The sequence below is a fragment of the Bubalus kerabau genome, chromosome 5, assembly GCF_029407905.1.
Source record: "Bubalus kerabau isolate K-KA32 ecotype Philippines breed swamp buffalo chromosome 5, PCC_UOA_SB_1v2, whole genome shotgun sequence".
Classification (NCBI taxonomy): domain Eukaryota; kingdom Metazoa; phylum Chordata; class Mammalia; order Artiodactyla; family Bovidae; genus Bubalus; species Bubalus kerabau.
The window spans coordinates 14,552,095-14,578,856 of record NC_073628.1 but is presented as its reverse complement, the minus strand read 5'-3'; the positions used below and the strand labels follow the sequence as shown (position 1 = coordinate 14,578,856).

The following is a 26,762-nucleotide window of genomic DNA, read 5'->3' as shown; positions in this document are numbered from 1 at the left end:
CCCTGACTGTATCAGTCCAGAGGCCTGGTGGTAAGGTGGGGTCCCTGTCTATCTGAAGTGCTTAGCAACAAAGCAGAGGTGGAAAGTTAAAAAAAAAAATAGCAACAACAACAAAAATAAAATAGTCTCATTCCTCATCTATACCATTGATTACTAACTTTTATTTCTTTAAGCATATGAAATATCTTTATTTTATATTATGTATACCATAATTCCAATATCCAAAGCTTTTGAAAGTTTAAGTCTATTATTTATTGCTATGTGTAATTCTCACTTAAAATGCCTTGTCATGGTTAATTTTATGTGTCTGCTGGACTGGACCATATGTCCAGATATTTGGTTAAAAATTATTCTGGGTGTGTCTGTGAGGGTGTTTCTGGATGAGATTCACATTTGCATCAGTAGAGTGAGTGAAGCATGTTGCTGTCGCTCATGAGTGGGGCTCTCATCCAATCCACTGAAAGTCTGAATGGAAGAGAAGGGCCGAGTAAGAGAGTGTGTCTCTCTCTGCCTTTCTTTGAGCTGGGACACTGATCTCATCCTGCCTTTGGACTTGGACTCAGACTGGACCTTACACCAACAGCTCTGTTGGTTCTTAGGTCTGCAGACTTAGACTAGACGTTCATCACCAGCTCTCCTGAATCTCCAGTTGCCAACTGAGATCTTGGGACTTCTTAGCTTCCAAAATCATATGAGGCAATCCTTATAATAAATCATATTCTACTCGTTCTGTTTCTCTAAAGAATCCTGATCAATACCCTTGTGTTTTGATTTTATGGTTTTTTTTTTTTTGCCTGTGTACTCCTGTTCCTGTGAACGTTTTCTATGGGGATTCTTTGAGGCCTGAGTTTAAGCTGAGTTACTCCAGAGAGTATTTTCCCATTTGTTTCTCCCAAGTACCTAGGGAGCAACTATCTACTTTCTTTAAATTCTCCTGTTGTTTTTAAATTCAGGGTTGATGTTCCTTTTTCTCTCACTCAGAGTCAAGGCTGAGCTGAGCGAATTCTGTACCAGCTCCCTTTCAAGGTTTTTCTCTCCAGGGTCATCCACTGTGGGTGTTGTTCACTGTTCTGCTTTGAACGGGAGGTTCCTGATTCTCTTTTACTCTTTGCTCAAGCTCTAGGTTTTGTCCCTTTGAACTGAAGTTCTTGGCCTCTTGGGATCAGCAGGTACCTCAGGTAACCTCTGCTTCTGCTCTCAGCGATCTCTTTGGATTTGTGCTTTTTGTCACTTCTGAACTTGAACAATTAACCTTAATTTTGTGCCACCTCTGCTGCTGCTGCTAAGTGGCTTCAGTCGTGTCCGACTCTGTGCGACCCCATAGATAGTGGCCCACCAGGCTCCCCCGTCCCTGGAATGCTTCAGGCAAGAACACTGGAGTGGGTTGCCATTTCCTTCTCCAATGCATGAAAGTGAAGAGTGAAAGTGAAGTCGCTCAGTTGTGTCCGACTCTTCTCGACCCCATGGTCTGCAGCCTACCAGCCTCCTCCATCCATGGGATTTTCCAGGCAAGAGTACTGGAGTGGGGTGCCATTGCCTTCTCCAGCCACCTCTGCTAGACTTTTCTAAAGATGCTTTATACAGCGAACCCCCAAACTCTTTTCTTCCCAGTGGCTCAGCAGTAAAGCATCCACCTGCAATGCAGGGGATGTGAGTTTGATCCCTGGATCTGGAAGATCCCTGGAGGAAGAAATGGCAACCTACTCTAGAATTCTTGCTTGGGAAACCCGATGAACAGAGGAGCCTGGCGGGCTACGGTCCATGGGATCCCAGAGTCGGATATGACTGAGCATGCATGCATGCACGCATCACTAAGCCTTTTTGGCACCAGGGACTGTTTTCGTAGAAGACAATTTTTTCATTGACCAGGCAAAGGGAATGGTTTCAGGATACTTTGAGCATATTGCATTTTTTTAATGCACTTTATTTCTAATCCAAGGCTGCCACTGATCTGACAGGAGGTTGCCCAGAGGCTGGGGACTCTTGCTTTATAATATTTTAATCCAGCTTTTGTGTGTGTGTTGTTTCAGGAGAACTTTCCAGCACGTCCCATCTCCTATATTGCCAGAGAGGGAACCCTAACCATCTTTCCTGCCCAACCAAACGTGTCTCTCAGGATGCTGCTTATCAGCAGGAGACCTCCCACTGTGCTCATCCTACCCTGGTCCGCCGTTGGTCACCTGAGTTTGTGAACTACCCGCTCTTTGAGGGCAGGATTGTGGTTTCATCTCTTCCTCCAAAAGGGGTCTCACTAAGTGCTCCTTATTGGAGTTGAAAATGAAAGTGGGAGGCAGTTATCTGCTGTATGCGCTTCCATAACTGTCCACAAGAGGGCAGTCTCAGCTGGTGCCAGAACTTCATCCACCCGGTGGGGCTGGGCAGAGTTTACCCAGGGGGACCTGGTTCCTTGTGGTTCAACAACCTGCAACTTCAGATGTCCCCTCCCCATTCCACAGGTAGGGAAATGAAAACAAATGAGGATGAGGGAAGTGTCAGGCCAGGCTTAGTGAATTTGAGATGGAGTCATATCAGGGAAGGGTCAGGAGGGAACCAGACTCCCCTGGACTTGGACTCAACTTCTTCATGGATTCTGTTTGGATGACCAGATTAAGTGAGCAGTTCCTTCGTTGACTCAACAACATTTATTTGGCTTTAGCTGTAGGTCCCCTGGGCTTCCCGGGTGACACTAGTGGTAAAGAACCTGCCTGAAAATACAGGAGACATAAGAGAAGCAGGTTCAGTCTCTGGGTGGAGAAGATCCCCTAGAGGAGGTCATGGCAACCCACTCCAGTACTCTTGCTTGAAGAATCCCATGGACAGAGGAGCCTGGTGGGCTAAAGTCCATAGATCGCAGAGTCGAACCCGACTGAAGTGACTTAATGTGCATGTAGACCACCTAGGGAGCACAATGGTGAATTAATTATGCTTGGGCTTGGTCCCTGCCTCCTTTGGAACTTTCTTTGCAGCCCAACCAGACAACTCAGCACTTTCCAAAGAGCCCTGGGGGGCCTGCCTCGGCTCCTCCAAAGCCCCCGCCCTTCCACTCCTGTCCCTCCTCAAGGCCCAGCAGCTTTCACGCTTCGCTGCCTGTTGAAAACCTGCTCATCCTTCTGGGCCCAGCTCCCGCGCCCGCCTCCCACAGAGCAATAAACGGGACCCAGCGGTATAGGGGGAACTGGAGCCTTCTGTGCCATCTCCGGGGGTGGCTCCAGCCTGCAGAAGGAGGTGGGGGAAAACCATCTCTCAGGACTGTTCTGATTTACGATGTTCAAGCGGAGGCGGAGTCTCTCCCTCTTGAAAGTCAAAGCTACACTCTCCTCCTTCCCATTCATCATGGCACCTGAGAACAAGGGAAAGTATGGGATTCAATCCCATGAGAGCCAGAGCTCACGGACTAGAATGGAACTGGATCGCTCCTTCACTGTTCCAACATGTATTGATGGAACATCTACTTACTATGTACCAGATCTCCAGAAGTGAGGCTTTCCCCGCTCTGCTCCCCTCTTCCTCAGGAGACCCTTGGGCCCCTGTGTGTGTGTGTGTGTCTTACTCTGAGACTCTTAGGGTTTAGCCAGGCTTGGTGGCCTCGCAGTGGAGGCAGCTGGGCTCTCCTCACCTATATTACCAGCCTGGCTTCCTGGAGACTGAAACCACACGTAGAGCACAGAGGCGTGAGAGACACTCGCAGGCTGGGCTTGGCCGCATGCGTGCAAAGGGTGCCGTCTCCTGCAGAGAAAGAGTTACAGACAGGAGCAGCCAGGGGCAGAGCATCTGAGAGGGGCCCTCAGCGGCCTGTCCACCTCCTGGCCCTGGGATGGTGCTTCCCACCGGCGGGCACGCATAGCAGTCAGAGATGGCGGCAGACATGGCGCTTTTCTTCGTGGTTGCTGGATTGCTGACGGCAGCTCTCTCAGGTAGCCCCCTCCTCACCTCCTGCCCTTCCTGTGGGAAGGCCTGGGACCTGCCCTCCAGGCCTCCTTTCTGGCTGTTTTCTCATGCTCATGTTTCTGGAGCCTTCTAGCTAAGACTACAGTCTGGTACCAGGATGGTCCCCAGCTGTGCCAACAGCATTCGGGGCCCAGGGAGGGTACAGGCACCGCCGTGAAGGGCTGGGGCTATGCCTGGACAGCCCTAAGAGGACCCTGAGGGTCAAATAATGTGGGCAGCATGCAAGCTTCTTATCAATGGGCTCTCAGTGTCTGAGGAAGGAGACACCTCCCATCCATAGGCTAAGGATTTCTTGCCAACTTTCAGGAAGGAACCGTTTTCCTTCCAGAGAAGCAGGCTCACTGATGATTACGTTTTCAACCCCAAAGCAGAGGCTCTGGGTTCACCAGGCTTGTACCACGCATGGTAGAGTCATCCTGTAACAGAATTCAGGGAAGCCAAGCAGACTAGGGGACAGGTGGCCACTGGTGACTCCATTGGGGGTAGTTTAGGGCAGTGTTCCCCAACCTGTTGGGTACCAGGGACCAGTTTTGTGGAAGACATTTTTTTTCCACCAACCAAGGTGGGGGTGGGATGGTTTCAGAATGATTCAAACACATTCTATTTACTGTGCTCTTTATTTCTATTGTTATTACATCAATTCCACCTCGGATCATCAGGCATTAGATCCCGGAGGTTGGGGACCCCTGGTTTAGGGCACAAATGAGCAGAAAGTCTCTTGAGAGCTAGCTCCTTTCTGATCCTGAGGCCCTCATGGGGACCAAGGCACCGCCTGGAGTGACCTGGGCCGGGCATGAGATGGCGGAAAGGTTTGGGCACTGGGCTGTGCTCATCGGATGCTTGTTGGTTCCCCGTGGAGGGTGGGGTTCAAGGTGGCAGAGGTCCTGCTGCTCTGGGCCCTCACGTCTGTAGGGTAAGGAGATGGGGATGGAAACAGAATTCTGGGCCCAGAAGTCTGGGTCCACTTGGCAGTAGAGATGCTAAGTGCTTTCAGTTTGATGTGAGGGAGACCCTGGAAGGCGCTGTCGGGAAACATGGAGCATCTGGGGAGCTGTGGAGGGCTCTTCTCTCTGCCTCCATCTGTCTAGAGGCACGTGCTTCCAGCCTCCTGACTTCACACTGCTTCAGGAAAAACTGATTAGCTCTAGGAGTGGGTACAGGTAGGACTTTGGCACCGTATGAGTGTCCGGAAGTGAGGCCTTGCCTGTTCTCACTCTACCAGGAGCTTCCGGAGCTCGGCCACTTTCTGCCCCCGAGCTGGACAGACAGATGGTCCGAGAGTGGGCCCCTCACTCTGCATCTCTATCTTCTGTTTTTCATGAGCGGCTGGCTTCAGCTCTGGGTCTGAAAGGCCTGCAGGCCCTGGGATCTGGCCTCGCATGGTGTCTGAATGGAGGTGGGAACCCGGGCTGGGCAGAGCCGAGGAAGGTAGAGAGGAGGGCACCTGGGGCCTGTTCTCTACACTTCACCATGGCTCTGCCTGGCCCACTCTACTCTCAGGATAGTTACCTCATGTTTTCAAAACTGCATTTATACTCAATTGACTCACTTGTTACTAATACAAGTTCAGTTTTGAAAGGAAACTTTATGTCACAATTTACACATGGAAAACTGACATCATTTGCCACAAATAAAAGGAAAAGATAAGCATAAAAATATATGGCAGTGAAAACCAGTTCTTACGACTTGTTGGCAGACAGTTAAAAGAATGTAACGGCCCTTGAGCCCAAAGCCAGCCCTCTTTGTTAAAGGGGAGATGAGGAGGTGATAAAGACATCCTGTCTCCAAACTGTGATTTTTGTCTTGACTGTTCAGGGGGACTGAGAGCCCTTTTGTTCATAGTGCTCAGTCTTTGTGACCCCTTGGACTGTAGCCCGCCAGGTTTCTCTGTCCAGGGGATTTCCCAGGCAAGAATACTGGAGTGGGTTGCCATTTCCTACTCCAGGAGAAAGCCCTTTAGGTGGGAATAGTTTCCTTGCTCTGTGATTAAATGGCGTTAAATGCTGCTCCCTTCAACCGTCCTAAGGGTGCCCAGAGGTATAGATCCTAGTTCTTGGAAATATGGCCTGACAGTAGCGGCACTCGGGCAGAAAGGAACTTGAGAAAAGCAAAGAAAGAAAAGCAGCGGAGAAGAGGGAGGGAGGAAGGGGAGCTGGGAGGATGAGGTCCATGAGGAAGTTCCAGGGCTTTGCCCCCATGGCTGCATGTGGCCCGGGGGGCTTACTAGGCATGTGGCATGTGCAGTCTGGCTCTCTTGTGTCGTGGTGGACCTGGTCATTGTTCTTTGGAGTTGGGTTGGCCTCCCCTGTCCTTCTCCCCTTTGCAGTCCCAGCTCCAGGTTCCATCCTGGGCCTTGCAGAGCAGTTTCTCTGGCCAGGCTGGCCTGGATTCTGGCAGGCCTCTCAGCAGGTCTTGGTCTGTCCTGATGAGTGACCAGGGCAGGGACCAGGGTCTAGAGACCCATGCTTCCCAATTCTCCCTTGGTGCTCCCTAGAGGCCTGGGCCAGAGACCTGTTGGTCCACCTACCCTCCAGTTCTGCCTCAATTTCCAGATCAGCCAGGGTGGGTGGAGAGGTGGAGAGAAGGATCCAGAAACCCCTGAATGGGGAGTTTTGGAGGGGTGAGTGGGGGAGTCAGGAGACCATCGATGGATCCCTGCCACCCTGCCTTGTAGTACGGCTTCTCAGCTTTAGACCTCAGTTTGTGTGGAATGGGGAGCTTTGGACCCACAGTCCTTAAGGGCTCCATCATATCTGACACTACAAGAGACACAGGAACAAAGAACCTAGCCATTCCTGCCGGGGCCGAGCCAAAGCCAGTGACTCGAATTCCATCTGGACTGTGGTTGGCGAGGTCCTCAAGGGCTGCTGCTGTGCACTTGAAAAGGCTATATGTGGTCACTTTAAAAAATAGCTTCTTAAATTAACAATTTTTAAAAAAAAATCTATTATTTCCTTGCCTTGTAAATACACAGACCTCATTTTCTTTATAAGTCCAGTGGCTTTTAAACAACGGCTCTCAAGGACTCTTTGATTAATATTTCAGCAAGTCAGGTTGAACAGAGTAAGCCTGCTTAAAGAATAAATACCACTTACAAATGTAGCTGATTTAATTCCCTTAGATCTGTGATGTCTCATTTAGCTGTCACTACAGTGTGCCGTCCGAATGTGGTCGTCCAAAGGGAGATGTGTTAGGAATGCAAGATACACAGCAGAGCTTAGAGATGTGTTCAGAGAAAGAATGTGAAAATAACTCATTAATAACTTTTATATTAATTACACATTGAAATGAAAATAGTTTAGATATGTTAGGTAAAAGTACGACTGTTACAATTAAGCTTGCTGCCTAGTGGGCTGCAGTCCATGGGGTCGCACAGAGTCGGATACGACTGAGTGACTTCCCTTTCACTTTTCACTTTCATGCATTGGAGAAGGAAATGGCAACCCACTCCAGTGTTCTTGCCTGGAGAATCCCAGGGACGGGGGAGCCTGGTGGACTGCCGTCTATGGGGTTGCACAGAGTTGGACACAACTGAAGTGACTTAGCAGCAAGCTGACAGAAAATGTAAAATGATGTATGGAGCGTATATTACATTTATATTGGAGATCACTGCTTTAGATATTCTACACTGCATTTATGCATGGGTGCTTGTAAGTCACTTCAGTTATGTCCAGCTCTTGCAACCCCATGGACTGTAGCCCGCTAGGTTCCTCCATCCTTGGGATTTTCCAGGCAAGAAAACTGGAATGGGTTGCCATGCCTTCTTTCAGACACTGCATTTATAAATTTAATGTACTTGATTGTCTTATAAATGCCTCAAATACCTCTAAGAAACACAGCATTACCAAGGATTTAAAATAATTCTTATAATTTGAAAAAGCTAAGTTATAAACAAAGTGAATATTAATTTCTCTTAAGTAGTTTGATCACGTTTACACATTGTCAAATTCTCTTAATTTTTTAGGTTAAAATTTCAATTGGAGTCAATTAGTCACAAACATGAGAAACTCTGCTTCTGTTGCTGCTGCTGCTGCTGCTAAGTCGCTTCAGTCGTGTCCGACTCTGTGCGACCCCATGAACGGCAGCCCACCAGGCTTCCCCATCCCTGGGATTCTCCAGGCAAGAACACTGGAGTGGGTTGCCATTTCCTTCTCCAATGCATGAAAGTGAAAAGTGAAAGTGAAGTCGCTCAGTTGTGTCCGACTCTTAGTGACCCCATGGACTGCAGCCTACCAGGCTCCTCCGTCCATGGGATTTTCCAGACAAGAGTACTGGAGTGGGGTGCCATTGCCTTCTCTGAGAAACTCTAGTGGCCAAAAATTCTTAAACACTAAAATACAGGATTTTATACACCAACATGCAGAATTTGGTCCAACTTAAACTTGACAAAAAGGTACAAATACTATGGGTTTTTATGTTTTTAATTACCTGTGTATTTTAAATTCTAATCTTCCTGGGCTTAAAAGCCACTTACCAAGGAGAAAATAGTTGTACCACTGCAGGTAACTGAACTTATCCCAAGCAGGCTGGAGTTTCTGTATCAGTGGACTGAGATGAGGACAGCTATTTTTGTTGTTTTGCCAAAATAAGAGATAGCATTCTCTTGTGCTGCTGATGGATAGCTCATGCCCTCTGATTGGACTGGTCTCTCCACACACAATCCAAATTTCACAAGCCTAATCCTCTCTATCTCCCCCTAACCCAGGGGCTTTTACCACTCGATTGGATTAAATTAAACAAATGGCTACTATTCTTTTTTTTTTTTTTAATCTCCCACATTCTTCCTGTATGGCAAGTCTCATCCATCTATGAATAATCTATGACAGCCACCTCCATATTTCTCCCAGCTTAGTCTGGTTCTCTGGTCATACGCCTGGGGGGGACAGTTAATGTGGCTGTCACCAGGGTGGTAATGCGAGACAAGGCAGCTCCTAGGGCGTTGGGGCTGGCATAGTCAGCTTAACATAGATGATTCCAGAGGGATCCAGAATGAGTGAGAAACACTACCCACAGCATCCCTCATTCAGTTCACATATATTGAAGCCTGCTCTGAGTCAGCCTCATTTCTTACAGAAACCCTCGAGAATTAAATCGAGACCCCAGCTGTCGGATTCTGAGGCTGAAGCATCAGCCGTCCCCCTGGGACAAGGAAGCAGGTGGTCCATTTGAGGCTTTGGGACAGGGGCCTGGAGGAAAAGGACCCCCCCCCCCACCGCCGCCACCACACACACACCCTGGCATGCAGCCTTCGCCACCCCCCTGCATGGACCACAACTAAATCCCATGCTGGATTCTCAGCCCTGCACTGAGCAGACCCTGGTGGGGCTGGAATGCATGGGTCCCTCACTTTCCCCAGTCTCAGGGTCCTCCAGCTCCTCCATCCCACCCTCATCACTGCCCCCCTCCCCACATCTGGTCAGGGCGAGGTGCGTTAGAAGAGCAGCATTTTCTGGGGGTCCACATTCCTGCCCCTTCTAGGTGTTTACTAAAGCTGCCATTCTATCTGACCATTTGCTTAATATTCTTAATAGATGCTTTAAAGTATAAAGACATTTACTTAAAAAAAAAAGAAAACCCCTACATATTGCTGCCTTAAAGCCATTGTCAATCACCTGAATGGTAATAACAGTGAAAATAAACATCATGGAAAAATGTTATTCATTTCTGGTCAGACCTGTGGTATTTAATACCATGCCAGTGACCACTTAATTGTGAACTTATAAATGTTACACAGCCAGGACAAAGATCTCATATATGTAAGTACAGGATTTAGTGGTTAACATAATGTCGTTTGTACCATAAGCTCGTTTACCCACATGAAGACCCCATTGTGTAGGTGAGGAAACTGAGGTTTAGCGAGGCTCAGCCCTGTCCGAAGTCTGTGGCTAAGACCTGCCAGGGCTTGAGCTGAGGTCTCCTGACCGGCAGCTCTGAGCTCTCTCCGCTGCGAAAGCCTGCCTGGCCTGTCTCCCATCTGGCTGCTCTCCAAGGATGAGACATCTCTCCCAGATATTGTACCCTCCCAGGCTTGCAGCCTTAATACTGGGTCCAGGGAAGGCCCCAAGGGGCCTCGGGGATGGATCCTGGGGCCCCCAAAAGACTTTTAAGGGATGGATGGGAGCAAATGGGCTGCCTCCCTCCACAAGGCTCGGCCTTCATGCACTTGCTGTGCATGTACCTTGCCCACCAGGCCAGGAATGATCTAAGTGAAGCTAAAGAGATACCATGTCAAAGAGATACCATAAGCCAAAGGAGAGCTTGCATAGCAGAGGACTCCATTTATCCACATTTATTTAGCATCTGTTGGGAAGATCCCCTGAAGAAGGAAATGGCAACCCATTCCAGTACTCTTGCTTGAAAAATTTCATGGACAGAGGAGCCTGGTGGGCTACAGTTCATGGGGTCACAAAGAGTCGGACACAACTGAGTGACTTCACACTCACTCACTGTGTGCCAGGCCCTGAGCTGGTACTGAGCTATGAAGGCTTGACATTGAACGTGTTAAATGTTGAAGTGAAAGTGGCTCAGTCGTGTCTGACTCTTTGCCACCCCATGGCCTACAAAGTCCATGGAATTCTCTAGGCCAGAATACTAGAGTGGGTATCCTTTCCCTTCTCCAGGGGATCGTCCCAACCCAGTGATCGAACGCAGGTCTCCTGCATCTCAAGCAGATTCTTTACCAGCTGAGCCACAGGGGATGGTGATAAAGCATACAAGGGTCAGCCCAGAGTAGATTCGACAATAGGTGCAATCCGATGATAATCATAACCACCATCCGTTGCATGGGACTTACATTCTCCAAGCACCAGCCATGATTATTCTTTCCTCTCTTGACATTGGGGTGCTTGCCCCTATTTTATATTAATAGGTGGGGAAACGGAGGGTCAGAAAGCTCTGTACTTTGTCCCAGTCTGTGGCTGATGCTGAGCTTAACTCCATGGGTTTAAATCGATGATGCTGAGTTTAAAACACGGGTTTTAGATCTCCAAAACCCACGTTCTCCATCACTGGGTTGCTCAGTTTCCGGGAGCTGGAAATCAGGATAGGGAGAGCTTGAACTTGCCACAGAGGGGCTGGACACGGGGACAAGAGGGCTTTGCATACCAAAATACGATGGAAAAAGACATCTTAGGCCCAAAGACACTTTTTAAAAAATTTATTTACTTTCTTTGACATTTTAAAAAAATGAATGCCTGCGAAAGCTGGTGAGATCCTTGTGTTGTGTGGATATCGACTTCCTGGTTTTGGTGAGTTACTCTAGTTATAGAGCGGGTCACCATCTGGGGAAGCTGGATTTTTCTGTGCTATTCCATGCCTGGGATTTCTTTGTATCATTCTGGCAACTTCTTGTGAGTCTATAATTTCAAAATAAAAAGTTAAAGGGAAAAAAAGGCATTTCAGGCAAAAGGACCATTTGAGCAGAATCTGAAGAGCAAGGCCTAAGGCCTGTTGGGTGGGTACGGCCCCAGAGCCCAGAAGAGCTGGGTGCCAGGCTCTCTATCTGCTGACTCACCCAGACTGCTGTGTCATGAGGATGCAGTGAGCATGCCAGGCACAGAGACTGGCACAGAGATGGCCCACACAGACCGTACATTTGCCTGCAGCAGGCCAACTGAGCAGTGCTTTGTAAATTCATACACCTGTCCCGCCCTCCTCACATCCCTGTGAAGTCTGATTATGAGCACCACTTTACTGATCAAGTGTCAGGGGCTCAGAGAGGTGAAGTGACTTTTCCCAGATGGCACAGTGAATAGTCGGTTGAAAGATAAACTGAGGCATATTAAAATCTTTTAATGCAGTAAAAATTTTAAAGAGCAAAAAGCAGTTATAATCAGCAGCATGCGCTCTGACAGAAAGGACAGGTATATAAGGGGATTTTTATTTTATTTTCAAACTTAAAACTTTAAATTTTGTATTGGGGTATGGCTGATTAACAATGATGTGGTAGTTTCAGGTGGACAGTGGAGGGACTCAGCCATGCAAATTCATGTATCCTTTCTCCCCCATACCCCTCTCCCACCTAGGCTGTCACGTAACATTGAGCACAGTTTACAATGTTGTGTTAGTTTTAGGTGTACAGCAAAGTGATTCAGTTATGCATACATATATATCTATGTTTTTCAGATTATTTATGCTTATAGGTTATTACAAAATATTGAGTATAGTTCCCTGTGCTATACAGTAGGTCTTTGTTGGTTATCACGAAATTGCTTTCTTTTAGGAATGGCAGGGTCTAACAGGCAGATGACTTAACTAGTCCTGGTCAGGTGAAACCATAAAGTCTCGACTTGGTGATGTGGGGCTTAGCATAAGCAACCCCATCTGGGGCCCCTTGTTTTTAACAAGGCTCGCAGCTCACTATTAGGTGCCAGATCTTTTTTTAAAATTCTGTTTATTCATTTATTTTTGGCTGCATTGGTGTCTTTCTTGCTTTATGTGGGGTTTCTCTTGCAGTTGCGGTGAGTGGAGGCAACTCTTGGATGCAGGCTTCTCATTGTGGCAGCTTCTCATTGCACAGCACAAGCTCTAGGCTCTCAGGCTTCAGTAGTTTCAGCACAAGGGCTCTGTAGTTGGGGTGCACGGGCTTAGTTGCTCTGAGACATGTGGAATCTTCTTGGACCAGGGATTGAGCCCGTGTTCCCTGCACTGGCAGGTGGATTCTTATCCACTGTGCTGCCTGGGACTCCAAATCCATAATGTTTCCCTGCCCTGGAAGATGGCAGGGTTTAGGAACCCATCCACATCAATTTTTCTAGGAAAGGTCTCCCATTCTCTGGAGAGTTTTCACCTCAGCTGGGCTGTCATGGAACTAGTGTGAAGAAACTCTAGAAGGGATTTGTGTGTCAGAAGCCACTTCCTGGCCAGCCGAGCTTCCGCCCAGCCTCGATTTCCCCAGTTGTAAAGCAGGATCAGTGGCAACCTCCGGAGCCCAGGGTTGGGATGAGGCTGCATAAGATGTTAGCTGTGAAGTACCTGGGGAAACTCAGGGTTCCTTGGGGCCCCAAAGAGCCCCACGGCCAGGGCGTGGAGCTGGGCCTCAGGGCGGGAGCTCACGGGGACAGAGGAGGGAAGCCCGGGTTTCCGCCCACCATTTTGTAGACTCCTGCGGCCAAACTGCCTCTGCCTAAAAATGGCAGCTGAGGCAGCCCCCAAGAAGCCAGCCCGGGCAGGGAGGCAGGGCAGATGGGCTGGGGAGGAGCCTGAGGGGGCCTTGGGGTATGCTGGATTAGGGTAGTGTAATGGAAAAGAGACCCCCCTTTTTCCCCTGCAAGGAGGATGCCCTGGATCTCCACTGTGTATCAGAGATGGCAGAATGCATTAGAAGTTCCAGCCTCTAAGTTTCCAGGTCACCCCGACCACTCCACTGTGACCCTGAACTAGGCTGGGCTCTCCAGGTAGCGCCAGCCCAGCCCAGGGAGTCTGCACTGAGGGTTGGGGGCCTGGGCTGTGGGGTCCTGAATAAGGAGCTCCTCAGAGCTGACAGCTTCTCAAGGTGTCCTGAGGGTCTTATCTGAGTGCCCCGCTTTCAATTTGAAAATCGCCTACTGAGCCCTGAGCCGAGGAGAACACAGAGGTGAAGTCACTGTGTCCTCAGCTGTGTGCAAAGCCATGCATGGCTCTGTCATCTTACAGGAGCACAAAGTGATGCTCGGAAAACTGGAGCCACGCAGACAGTTGCTGACTGAACTGGGACAAGAGTGGCTTTCTGGTCTCTGACCAACCCATCCCTACCAGCTGCCTCTTCTGAAATAGGGCTTCAGGAAAGATTTTCTCTATACTTTGGTATAAATTTTTGTTAGTTGTGTTCATTTCTTCCAGGAGCGGTGCCTGGGAGCAGAGCTGGGGTGGGGGAGTCAGGGCAGAGGTGGAGAAGCGTGTCTAAGACAGGGAGAACGTTCATTCCTCATTCTGCTTAGCGAGACCACCTTTCTGTCTTTCCTTTGGCTAAAGTAAACATACTTGCCAAATGAATCAAATTTCTTGGAGAGATATGCTGCATTCTCCAGATGGGATTCTAGAAATATCAGAATGAGATGGTTGGATGGCATCACCGAATCAATGAACATGAGTTTGAGCAAACTCCGGGAGATGGTGAAGGACAGGGGAGCCTGACGTGCTGTAGTCCATGGGGTCGCAAAGAGTCAGACACGACTTAATGCCTGAACAACAACAACAAGCTGAGTTGGAAGACTTCATCGCCAGAGGGCTGCCAGTCATTGACATCTACCCATTTGTCAGAGGAGGGAACTGAGGTGCAAAGTGGGGAGTGAGGCACCCAGGGTCATGGTCAGGGGTGAGAAGTTTGCTCTGCAGGCTGTGCCCTGGGTCCCTTCCACACATCACCCAGAGGGCCCACATGCGTCCTCAGTTCCCTCACCTCGATGTGGATATGTCAGGGGAGCGCTATGGGCTGACGTGGTCTGAGGTGAACACAACTGACCCTGGCCTCTAAGATGTCAGCCTTGTGAGGTGAGGAGCTGGCTTCCTGCAGCCACTTTGCCTCCACCATCTCAATGACTCCTCAATTCCTAGCCTTTTTTCTAGCTTAGTATTTTAGGTTTTTTTTTTTTTTTTTAATTTATTTCAGCACAATTTTAGACTTCCTGCGAAGCTGCAAAAATAATACAAAGATTTTCCTTGTGCTCTTTACTCAGACTCCCTGACTGGTTAATACTTTTTATAATTTTCTCTATTTTTCTACCACATTTTTTTCTTAAACCACTTGAGAGCAAGTTGTAGACATAATGGCCCTTTCTCTTAAATATGTCAACACGTCCTAAAAAAAAAAAAAAAAAAAAAAAAAGCGTTCTTTTATGTAACCACCGTATGTGTATCAAAATCAGGTGATTAACATCACTACAAAAATAATCTATAGAACTTTCTCAGATTTTTCCAAAACAATTTGCCTTAGAGGCAAAAGAAAATTCTATGGAACGTATTGTGTTTCACTCTCCTGATTTTCTGGAGCATGTGCTCAAATTTTCTTTCTCTTTCATGGTATTGATCATTTTGAGGAGTGCAGGCTAGTTTTTCTATAAAATGTTCCTCGTCAGGGCTTGTCTGAAGGTCCCTCATGATTAGTTGTTCTTATTTTGTCAGGAGTGTCACAAAAGTGAAGCTGAGTCCTTCTCGGACATAGTATCAGCTCATCCCGTTACCAGTGGTCTCACTCGGGTTGCTTGGATTAAGGTGTCGTCTGCTAGGTAAAGTCACTCATCTCCTTTGTAATGAATATGTCTCTTATGGGCAGAGTCTCTGAGAATGTATAAATATTTTGGTTCTCTTCAAATCTTTATCCACTCATAGTAATATTATGGTTGATTCCAGTCTGAATCAGTTATTATCATGATAGTGTCTTGATGGTGATATTGTAAAGCCTTCATTCTTTTACAGGTACAATTGCTGACATGGCTTTCTCTGCTGGCTCAGTGGGTGGGAGCCAGTTGGCTCAGTGTCTGGAAGGCTGGTGCTGACGGGGCCATGTGTGAGAGCCCTCAGACTGAGCCTTTGATGGCCACCATCCTGCTTACCTCCTTGTGGCGCCCGATGGGCTCCTCTTTGCTCCCTGGCCACCCTCCCTTCACCTTTACAGCTTCCTGCCATTCATTTGTGGAGCTCCTATTATGAGTGGGCACTGTTTTCGGCCACAGAGGAAGTGGGACAAAGCTCCAGACTTTAAGGAGCTTATATTCTAGTGGAGAAAATAGACAAACAAATAAACACATTAAAAAATTAGTATTGGGACTTCCTTGGAAGTCCAGTGGTTAAGACTTCACTTTCCAATGCAGGGAGTGCAGGTTCGATTCCTGATCAGGGAACTAAGATCCCACATGCCTTGAGGTGAACTCCCCCAAAACATTTAAAAAATAGTATCATTTCAGAGAGGAATATGTGCTATAAAAGAAGTAGAACCAAGGAAGGCAGATAGAGAAACTGGAATGGAGATTTAGGACAGGCCTCTGAGAGCCTGTGAGCAGAGATCTGACTGATGAAATGAGCCGGCCTTGCTGAGATCAGGGAGTAGGACATTCCAGGCAGAGGGCATGGCAGGTGCAAAGGCCCTGAGGCAGAAGTGAGTTTGACACATTGGAGGAGATTACAGAGGGAGGGGGAGCCGGAGATGGAAAGGTTGGCAATGTCAAGGAAAACATCAGTATGGACTTGGAATTAATCCAGAGGAAATCAGAGAGTTTTAAGTGTACAAGGATGTGATATGATTCACCCTTGTGCTTACTCACTCAGTCCTGTTTGACCCTTTTTGACCCTTTGAACTGTAGGCAGCCAGGCTCCTCTGTCCATGGGATTTTTCAGGCAAGAATACTGGAGTGGGTTGCCATTTGCTTCTTCATGAGACCTTTTTGACCCAGGGACTGAACCAATATCTCTTGTGTCTCTTGCATTATAGGTGGATTCTTTACCTGCTGAGCCATCGGGAAAGTCCTTATGTATATACAGTTATTTAACATATGTTTTTTATAATCAACTTTGTATGTAGATCTAAGCAAGTTTATTTAAACCTTGAAAGTCTCCAGGTTTCCTATATCTCAAACCAATGTTACTTCAATAAGTTGATTATATCCATATAAACAGATGAGTCCCTCATCATTCACTAGCCTGCTATCCAAACCTAAGTCAGCTCTCCCTGTGTTAAAAAATCTTAGACATTAAAAGTAGAGAAGCATGACAATAAGACTTGCAATCCCCAGGACTGAAGAACTGGAAAAGGAATCATTTGCTTACTATGGGATTCAATACAATTTAATCTTGAATCTGAAGGTCATCTGGTTAGGAAATACTGCATAGCTGGTGGAAGGACCAGCTGGGTAGAGGTGGTGGGGACAGCGGGAGCTGTGTTCTGAAGCACTGTCTGCTTGGCAGCCTCAAATCAGGGGCCATTGGAGGCAACAGAACCCAATCCCCTCTGGCTGACCTCAGCTTGCCCAACTCACCCATTTTCACCTTGGAGACCCTGAGGCCCAAAATGGGACAGGGACTCACCCAAGGTCATAATAATGGCTAGTCTCTATTCTACCATCTCTCCTTGTCACTCCTGCCCAGTTCCAGCTGAGAATTCAGACACGATGTAAGCATTAGTCATCCTTATTGTAAAAATGTTATAACAGCCACATTAAAAGAGATCTCACCCAGCACCCTCACACAACACGGTCTTTCGTTCTCAAAGAGGGACTGTGTGAGGCTCCGGGGCGTGGTGGGTGTTTAGTCTCATCAGTATGGAGGTGGGTACGCTGAGGGGCACTGTGTTGATTCCAATGAATGTTTATCAGAATGGCTGTGAGAATGTGAAGCCTGGGGTCTCAGAGACCAGCATTTTCTCTCAAGCTCCACCACCTCCTCTGTGACCTTGGGCAAGTTTCTGAACCTCTCTGAGGGAAAATGAGTATGACCGGAATGTCAGCTCTCTTGCTCTCTGAAGTGAAGTATTAGCATGTATTATATAATGTCTCAGCAGGGGCCTGAGCAGCCCCTGTAACCAAGTACATTAACATTTCTGCGGCAAAATATATGATTTTTCACACCGTACAGAATAAATAAAGACCATGAAACAACCCTGCTCATTTCAGGTCGGGAAGGCCACTCACAGAGTTATGAAAAACCCAGTGGTATCTGAGGGCTTCAGAACTGCAGTAAAGGATTGTGTAAGCGCAGTGCCAAGTAGTTAAGGAGAGTCAGGCCCCATGACAATCATTTTCTCTTTCAATCTCCCAGCATCGCCAGGAGGTGGCTGTTAATGTCACCACTTTCGTGGACAAAGGTCGCGGAGGATACTAGAGGTTAAGGAAGAGTGGCTATGTGTACACGTAAAACTGATTCACTTTGCTGTATGCCTGAAACTAACACCACATTTTAAGTCAATACTGTAGGCCAATAAAATTTCTTTTTAAGAAAAAGACAAGAAATCCAGATCCTAGTATTAAGAAGAAGAGATGAGATTCGACTTCAAAGCCTGTGAGTGTGTGCTAAGTTGCTTCAGCTGTGTCCGACTCTTTGTGACCCCATGGACTGCAGCCCGCCAGGCTCCTCTGTCCATGGAATTCTCCAGGCAAGCATACTGGAGTGGACTACTGTGTCCTCCTTCAGGGGATCTTCCCAACCCAGGGAGTGAGCCTGTGTCTCTTACTTCTACCTGCATTGGCAGGTGGGTTCTTTACCACCAGCGCCACCTGGGAAGCCCACCTGCTTCCAACTCTGCCATGCTGATTGCAGAGATGGCTCCTTGACTTCTCTGCTCCCCGGGACTCTGGAGTTTAGAAACAGAGTCGCCAGCCAGCGGAGTGGATTGGGAGGGTGGGATGCAGCTGGGAATAGGTTGGGAGGTCAGTTGGCTGAGCCAGACACTTATACCAAAGCAGTGGGTGTTGGTTGCTAGAGCCTAGGATGCCCACCTTAAACCTCTGCAAAACTTCCCAAGGGTCCAGCATACTTTGGCCCTGACTAGACATTCAGCTGGCTCTCTGCTTGCCCCAGTTTAAAGGCTTCTTTATTTTATCTTTTAAATTAATTTGTTTATTTCTGGCATCACTGAGTCTTCATTGCTGAACACAGGCTTTCTCTAGTTGTGGTGAGCAGGGGATACTCTCTAGTTGTGGTGCGTGGGCTTCTCATTGCAGTGGTTTGTCTTGTTGCAGAGCACGAGCTCTAGGGTGTGTGAGCTTCAGTAGTTGCCGCTCGAGGGCTTTAGAGTGCCAGCTCGGTAGTTGTGGCTCACGGGTTATTTGCCCAGTGGTATGTGGAATCTTCCTGGACCAGAGGTTGTACCCATGTCCCCTGCATTGGCAGGAGGATTCTTAACCAGTGGACCACTCAGGGAAGTCCTGAAGGCCTCTTTTGACACCATGGGGAGAGACACTGGCCAGAGATCTTACCCATCACTGGGATTCAGGGGCTGAGAAAGCAACAATGTCTTCTCAGCATTTAAGTCAGGGCTCAAGCACTTTTGTGAGGAAGAATGGGGGAAGCCTTGTGGTGCCAGGCTACTGGTGAGGAGAACGGGTGACATGGAGAGTGAAAGTTCACTGCCCCACGTGCTCTTGCCTCCAAGCCCGCTCACCCTCTGGAAAGATACATGTTAGATCCCCCAGGTTGTTTGGCAAAGACTTGGATATCTCCTGCTCTCCATCACATTCTCATCCTTGAGAACTCCTACTCATCCTCTAAGACCCCTCTCAACTGACCCTGTCAAAGTTATGGCCTCTCATCTCTATTCTTTGCAAAGCACTTTGTTCTGATGCCTGGATTAGCACTTCTGCTTGATCATAATCAACTATGAGTATACCTCTGTCCCCCACCATGGTGAAGGGCTGGTACAGAGCCTGGCTGAAAGGGAGGGAGGATTGCAGGGAGAAGAGAAGGAGTCATGAAAAGAGGAAAGGAAGGAAGGGAGGAAGGGCACCTTCTTGACTAAGGTTTGGGATAAGCAAGAATGTGAAAGGAGTTTGAGCCACCTTGGAAGCTTCCTAGACAACAAGACTTATGAAGGGGAGTGTGGGGTGATGCTACGGCCCCACAGCCCAGACGTGGGCTTGAATTTAGAGAAACCAGAAGCTGAATTCCGGCTCTACCTCTTAGTGACTGTGACCTTGAGCAAGTCAGTTTGAGCTCTCATCTGGAAAACTGAGACTTCAGTGGGTCCAACGGAAAGTAATTAGAGAGCATGTGCCGTATGTAAAAGCAGGTAAACACACATGCTACCACCACCCAGGGAACCCAAATTTATTTCCTGGACTTGAACTCATGGGTCTGGTTGTCCATGTGGCCATTGACCACTGCTGGCCTTCGGCTGCTAAATGGCAGAAGATGGCCTTGGAGATTCAGGCTGAACATTCCCCCATGTCTTCTCAGCTTCCCCTCTGACCTGGATTTGGGTCTGGATTTGTTTAGAGAGTGGAGGTGGATGATGGTGGGAGGGGTGGGGCCCCTTGGGGCTGATGGGCACATGCTGAGCCAGGGTTGGTCCCCATTCTGTTCCAAGCCCGAAATACCTCCTGCTGAGAAGGACTGTGTTGCCTTCCTAGGAAGGGTGCCAGTGACTTCCAACAGCTTCTAGATATTGATATTAAGGGTGCCCTTCTCTTAAGGGGGCTTTAGACCATCTCAGGAAGGTGTCAGCATCACTCCCTGAGAGTTGGGGGGATTTTCGCCTCTTGCCCACACACAAGCTTCATTCACCCAGAAACTGCTGCTCCAGCAGCTCTCGGCAACTTTGACCCAGAGTCACTCCTGTGAGCCGGTGGGTGGGGACGGGCCCCCTGGAAAATCCTGCATGACCCAGCAGAGTTTCAGCTTCTACTGAAACCCAACCCTGCCCTTTGCACAGAGGGCTGGGCTCTGGGGATTTTATTCTTGCATTTCACATACCTGAGTTTCTAGCTAAACATGGCAGGCCCTATCCTGCCTCTGGGCCTTTGCACGTGCTGTGCTCACCTACCCAGAATGCCCCTCTCCTCCTCTCACTTGCGGACACTGCCTGGCACAGTGGGAAGGGTGACTGGAGAACAAACTTGGATTTCTATTCTGGCTCTGTCACCACCAAGCTCTGCGACTTTGGGTTAGTAATAGTTCCTCTGAGCCACTTTGTCAGTAAATGGGTCTCATAATAGCACCTCCTCACAGGGTTTTCATGTGGGTTCTGCATGACAACATATATAAAGCTGTTGTTTCAGTAAATATGCCCCAATGAAATGTCCCTTGACCATCAAGGCCTGGCTCAAAAGTCACCTCTCCTGCAGTAACTTCCTGAGCAGGCAGTCTAGGAAACCCTCTGTCTGGGTTCCAATCCTGCTTTGCCTCTTATGAGCCCTGGTTCTGGGAAGTTCCTCCACCTCTCTTGGACCCTAAATTTCCCCATTTGTAAAGTAGGAATAATGGTACTTATCTGTGAGCATCGTGATGAAAACAAAAGAATTTAAAAAACATCCGAGTAAGCACACAAGACTCATTGGCAGGGGCAGTGATATGATTCAAGCAATTCACAAAGCTTTTTTCACATGTGTTGTCATTTTTTTAAAAGTGTTGCTTTCGTTTTCATCATTACATGACATACAATGTAAAATTACAGAATTTAGCAATGTCGGAAATACAAAGGAAAAAACCTACCTGTAATAAAAACTGTTGTTATTACCCTGTTATAGAGCCTTCTAGAAATGGCAACCTACTCCAGTATTCTTGCTTAGAGAATCCCATGGACAGAGGAGCCTGGCGGGCTACAGTCCACAGGGTCACAAGAGTCGGACCTGACTTGGTGACTAAACCACCACCACTAGACATTTATTTAGAAATATTGCAAACACGCAGAAGTGCACTGAGAGTGTTTGCACAACCCCTAGACATTTCTACCACCCAGACCGAAGAAATGCTGACATTCTTGCCATGTTTTCTCAGATCTATTTTAATAATGAAGAAAACCACACGGATGCAGTTGAAATATTTTCTTATCCCTCCCTCCCCAGAACACTCATGCTCCATAGTGTGGTGTGTCCCTTCTCTTCTATGTTTTATATTTTTATTACACAAAAATGTATCAATACCCAATAGATAGTACGTCCACCATATTTTCTATACACGGTATCATATTGGACATATTGTTCTACAACTTACTTCTCTTGCTCAGAATACATTTCGAAGATCTAGCCAGGTAGGTAGATATAGATCTAGTTCACTTTTTTTAATGAAGTAATTCGTTCTATAAATATAGCACAGTTTCTTTAATGATTTCTTGCTCGTGAGCTGTTAGATTACTTCTAATTTTCTCTGATTACAAGCAGTGCTGTGGTAAAAATCCCTGTGCATGTCTGCGTGTGAACATGTCAGTGAATATTTTTCTAAGCTATAAATAGAAAGGTATCGTTTTGGAGTCAAGACATCAGCATCTTCAATTCTATGAGGTCTCATTGGCCATTTTTTTCTATGCATGATAGTTGTAAGAATGTGATCATTCTGTGTATTTTTTGCTTAATTTTTAAAAAATATTTTTTTATTTAATTAATTTATTTTTTGACTGTGGTGGGTTTTTGTTGCTGCATTCAGGCTTTCTTTAGTTGTGGTGAGCGGGGGCTGCTCTTCATTGTGGTACATAGGCTTCTCACTGCGATGGTTTCTCTTGTTTTGAAGCCAAGTCTCTTGGTGCATGGGCCTCAGTGGTTGTGGCTCACAGGCTTAGTTGCTCTGCGGCATGTGGGATCTTCCCGAACCAGGGATCGAGCCAGTGTCCCTTGCATTGCAAGGCAGATTCTTAACCACTGGACTACCAGGGAAGCCCTCACCCTTTGTATTTTATTTATATTCGGCTTTTACCACTTATTGCACACAGGCACACACACATCTATCACACACATACATTGTGCTTATTGATTCTGCAGGGTCTTCTTGGTTACTTACTGGGGCCAAGGTACTGGAGTTTTATGTGATCTTGTTTCAGTCCTGTGAGGTTTTTATTACCTGTGAGGTGAGGGAGGAAAGCTGGGCATATGAAGAGATTCGCCCAAGGTTTTCACAGTAAGGAAGAAGCTGGTTTTCAAACCCGAGTTTCTTCAGTTCCAATCCAGTGCTATTTCTGCTGCCAAAAACCTGGTAGATGGTTCTACCCAAACCAGATTCTAGGACCCCATCCAAGACCAACTGAATTGGGATGTCCGCCTGTTGCCATGGTCTGAATTCTTAGGGGGGATCAAGAAGACGCAGTTAGTAAAAGGCCAGTGTCTCTGGCCTGCTGGGCTTACTTGGAGTCATATCCTTCCTGTTATGCCTTGGGATTTTTTTTTTTTTTTTTCACAATCCTCTATGCTCTCTGGTGTCCCATCTTACCATCTGGTAGATGCAGGGAAGGTATCGTCTGGCATGGGAGCCTGAGCAAGCCTTGTGGCCAAGACCAGAAAGCCTTTGCTTTTAAAGGAACTCGTTACCATGGAAACTGCAGTCCCCATCTCATCTCTAGGAATGCTGGATGACATGTTTGTAGAGGTGGGGAAGGGAATAGTGAGTTGTGAGTGTGAGGCAGCTCTGCTAAACTTCCTAAGAAAGGTGGGGAGGCAGGAAGAAAGAAGGATATTTGGGGGGAACTGGAATTGTCCCTTTGCAGAGAAAACTGAGGCACCCTCAGATCCATCTTTATGCCTGGGATGAACATAAAGATAGTCAATGGCCAGCTGCTCTTCCATATCCATTCAGGACTGAACAGGAGAAAGTGGATCAAAGCTTCAGAGTGGGGGATGTAATGGCAGCTGTACCAGTCCTAAACATGTTACATATGCCATCCATGCACTCCTCAAAGCAATCCGATGTGGTCCATGTATTATGCCCAGCGCCAGGTTAAAACCCATCTAACCGAGCCCGGAGACTTTCCCAAGGTTGCACAGCTGGTGATTGACAGGGATGGGTTCAGATCGCTATTCTGTCTGTTCCCAAGGTCCGCACTCTAAATCATGAAAAAAGAACTTCCTGTTTGTTTCTTGTTTGGGTTATTACAGATAAGCTTACTATGAACATATACGTAAAACTCTTTATATGAACATGTGGTTTCATAAAATGAATGACTGTATCTATTTGCATTCCCAGTGACACTATAGGAGCATTCCAGTTCCCCTGTATTCCTCACCAGTACTTGGTTGGTACAATCAGTATTTTGAATATTGCCTGTTTTAAAAGTGTGGAGACGTGGCTCACCAGCACCTGATTGCGTTTCCTTAATGATTCATGGGGCTTTCCAGGTAGCTCAGCTGGTAAAGAATCTGCCTGCAATGCAGGAGACCCTGGTTCAATTCCTGGGTTGGGAAGTTCCCCTGAAGAAGGGAAAGACTATGCATTGCAGTATTCTTGGGCTTCCTTGGTGGCTCAGAGAGTAAAGAATCTGCCTGCAATGTGGGAGACCTGCCTTCAGTCCCTGGGTTGGGAAGATCCCCTGGAGGAGGTCATGACAACCCACTCCAGTATTCTGGCCTGTAGAATCCCTGTGAACAGAGGAACCTGGAGGGCTACAGCCCATGGGGTCACAAAGAGTCAGACACGACTGAGCGCCTGAGCACAGTACAGCACAATGATTCATGATGTTGAATGTTTTTGTGTTCGTTTTTGTGTTCACATCGAATATGTGTATGTCTGATAAAATGTCTGTTCTTATATTAGTAACTGCTCCACTAGTAACTTGCTACTAGTAACTGTGTTGCTACAAGACAATAAATGTGTTGGAACCTGAAAAAAGAATTTCCGGAGAGTGCTGACTGTGAAGCAGATGCATCGGTGCTAGGGAGGCTGTGGATTCTGCCACTCCCGGGATCATCCCATTCACTCTTTCCTCCCTAATACCTGCCCCAGGCCCTGCACGAGGTCTGAGTTTGGCACATGTTAATGGAATTGAATGCAGACCAGCAATAGACTCATTTCTCAGCTTTCAGGATAATGTCGCTTACACGCCCTCACTTTCTTGAGCATGAAAAGAGGAGTTCCAGGAACTGAACATACCCCAGAGCCAGTGGTGTTGCTTGATCTAATCTTTGAGCTTCCTCTCAATGCAGATTGTGAGTTGTTGTCCTTCACCTCCCCTGGGTTTGGTGATGGAAAGTGGGGGAATTCAGTCTGGCGTAAAGGGAGGATGTCAGGCAGATGAGCATCCTGGGTTGTACAATATGGTGACAAAAGACAGTTAAAAAGGTTGATTTCTTTGACCCGGGTGACTGAACACCTTCGGGTCTGGGACCCTTGAAACCTTTGCCATTACCTTGCTCTGTCAATCATGTGCTGTCTTAGCTTGGGCTGCTACAGCAAAATACCACAGACTGGGCGGTTTAAATGTTTGTGGCTTAAACAACAAACATTTGTTTCGCACAGTTCTGGAGGCTAAGAAGTCCAAGATCAAGGTGCCAGCAGCTTCAGTATCTGGTAAGGTCCTCTTCCTGGTTTGCAGACGGCCGCCTTCTTGCTATACTCTCACAGGATAAAGAGATCTTAGGTCTCTTGCTTTTTTTTCCCCATCATGAGGGCCCCACACTCTTAACCTCATCTCACCCAAGTTATCTCTCAAAGCCCCACTTCCTCATACCATCACAGTGGAGATTAGGGCTTCAACATATTAATTTTTGCTACTGCGAAGTCACTTCAGTCGTGTCCGACTCTGTGCGACCCCATAGATGGCAGCCCACCAGGCTCCCCCGTCCCTGGGATTCTCCAGGCAAGAACACTGGAGTGGGTTGCCATTACCTTCTCCAATGCATGAAAGTGAAAAGTGAAAGTGAAGTCGCTCAGTCATGTCCGACCCTCAGCGACCCCATGGACTGCAGCCTTCCAGGCTCCTCTATCCATGGGATTTTCCAGGCAGGAGTACTGGAGTGGGGTGCCATTGCCAATTTTTTGACACAATTTGAAGACACAAATATTCAATCCATAGCCTGTGCCTTGAGTTTTCCTTGTGTCCCTAGGCCCTTCCTAGGTATAGTGAGAGAGAATGAGATGGAACAAACAAAAATCTTGTAAAATAAGTTAAATACATTTAAGACACCAAGTTGCTGACTTTGTCTTTTTCCAGGGGGTTGGGGGGAGGGGATTTCAGCCCAATCTTGTTGGGTTTAGAAAGGCCCCAGTGGGTGCCACCTGGCCTGTTCACTGTAGTCATGGATGTTGGTCACCTCTGGAAGCCATGAGCCATACTGTCCAACTGAGCCCCCAGGACAGCCTCGGTCTCTGTGATAAACTCAGCCTAACCTCTCCAAGTCCCTTCAAAGATGGGGCACAGCTCTTCCCTCTGAATCAACTCATGCATTACTTGTGTGAACCAGCTATGCTTCTTTCTAATTTTAATGGAATTATAGCCTCTCTGGGTTTTCTTTCCAGTTGTTTTAACAATTGCCTTCCATCGAGTTTAGGGTACACATGTACACACTGCTAGTGGGGAAGGAGAGGGTAGGACAAATTGAGAAAGTAGCGTTGATATATATACACTATCATGTGTAAAATCAAGAACTAGCAGGAAGCTGCTGCATAACACAGGGAGCCCAGCCCTGCACTCTGTGATGGCCTAGAGGTGTGGAATGGAGGGGGAGGGAGGCTCAAGAGAGAGGGGATATATATATATACGACTATGAGTAATTCTTGTTGATTACTGTAGTCATGCAGAGACCATCACAACATTGTAAAGAAATTCTCCTCCAATAAAAAAAAAGAAAGGAAAAAGAAAAAAAGAAGAAGCCCAAATGCTTAGATGCAAGAGGAGGCAGTTGGCCAGAGAACAGGAGAAAGAGTGTTCCAACCTGAGGAAGCTGCAAATGCAGAGACTGGAAAGCAGAAGGAGGGGGAGAGACAGAGACGGAGAGAGAAATGAATGACTTCTAAAAGCAGAAACGTGTTCAGTATGTTTGGGGCATAGAAGGGGATGATGAGATGATTAAAGAAACCCCCAAAGGGACATGAAGATGCTCATGGGCCATGAGGACACTTAGGTCTCATTCTGTGGGCCGTGGAATTTAAGAAGGAATGTTAGGAGAATCAGTCTGGGGATAGTATGGAGAATTGATACGGGTGGGAAGCATGATGGCTGGGGACCACTAAGAGACTGCTGTAAGCCAACCAGATGGGAGCTGAGGGTGACCTGCTTCAGGTAACGGTGTTTGAGAAATGATAATATCTGATGTTGGAGCAGGTACAGGAAACAAGCATTCTCAAATCCTGCTGCTGAGATAGCTGATGCAACTTTCTGGAAAGCAATTAAGGAATATGTAACAAAGCTTAAAAAACGGGTATTACCTTTGATTCAATAATTCCCTTTCTAGGACTTATTCTACATAAATAATTAAGAATGTGCAATTCAT

The 26,762-nt window shown here is 47.3% G+C and overlaps 1 protein-coding gene across 1 annotated transcript in view; it reads left to right on the top strand.

The window, feature by feature from the left end:
• The first annotated feature begins 3,755 nt into the window (after positions 1-3,755).
• CD6 (CD6 molecule) overlaps positions 3,756-26,762 on the top strand; it is a 44,467-nt gene continuing 21,460 nt past the window's right edge. Inside the window, exon 1 of the mRNA XM_055583395.1 lies at positions 3,756-3,914. Coding sequence (XP_055439370.1) covers positions 3,854-3,914 — 61 coding nt within the window. The 5' untranslated portion in view covers positions 3,756-3,853. The remainder of the gene's footprint in view (positions 3,915-26,762) is intronic.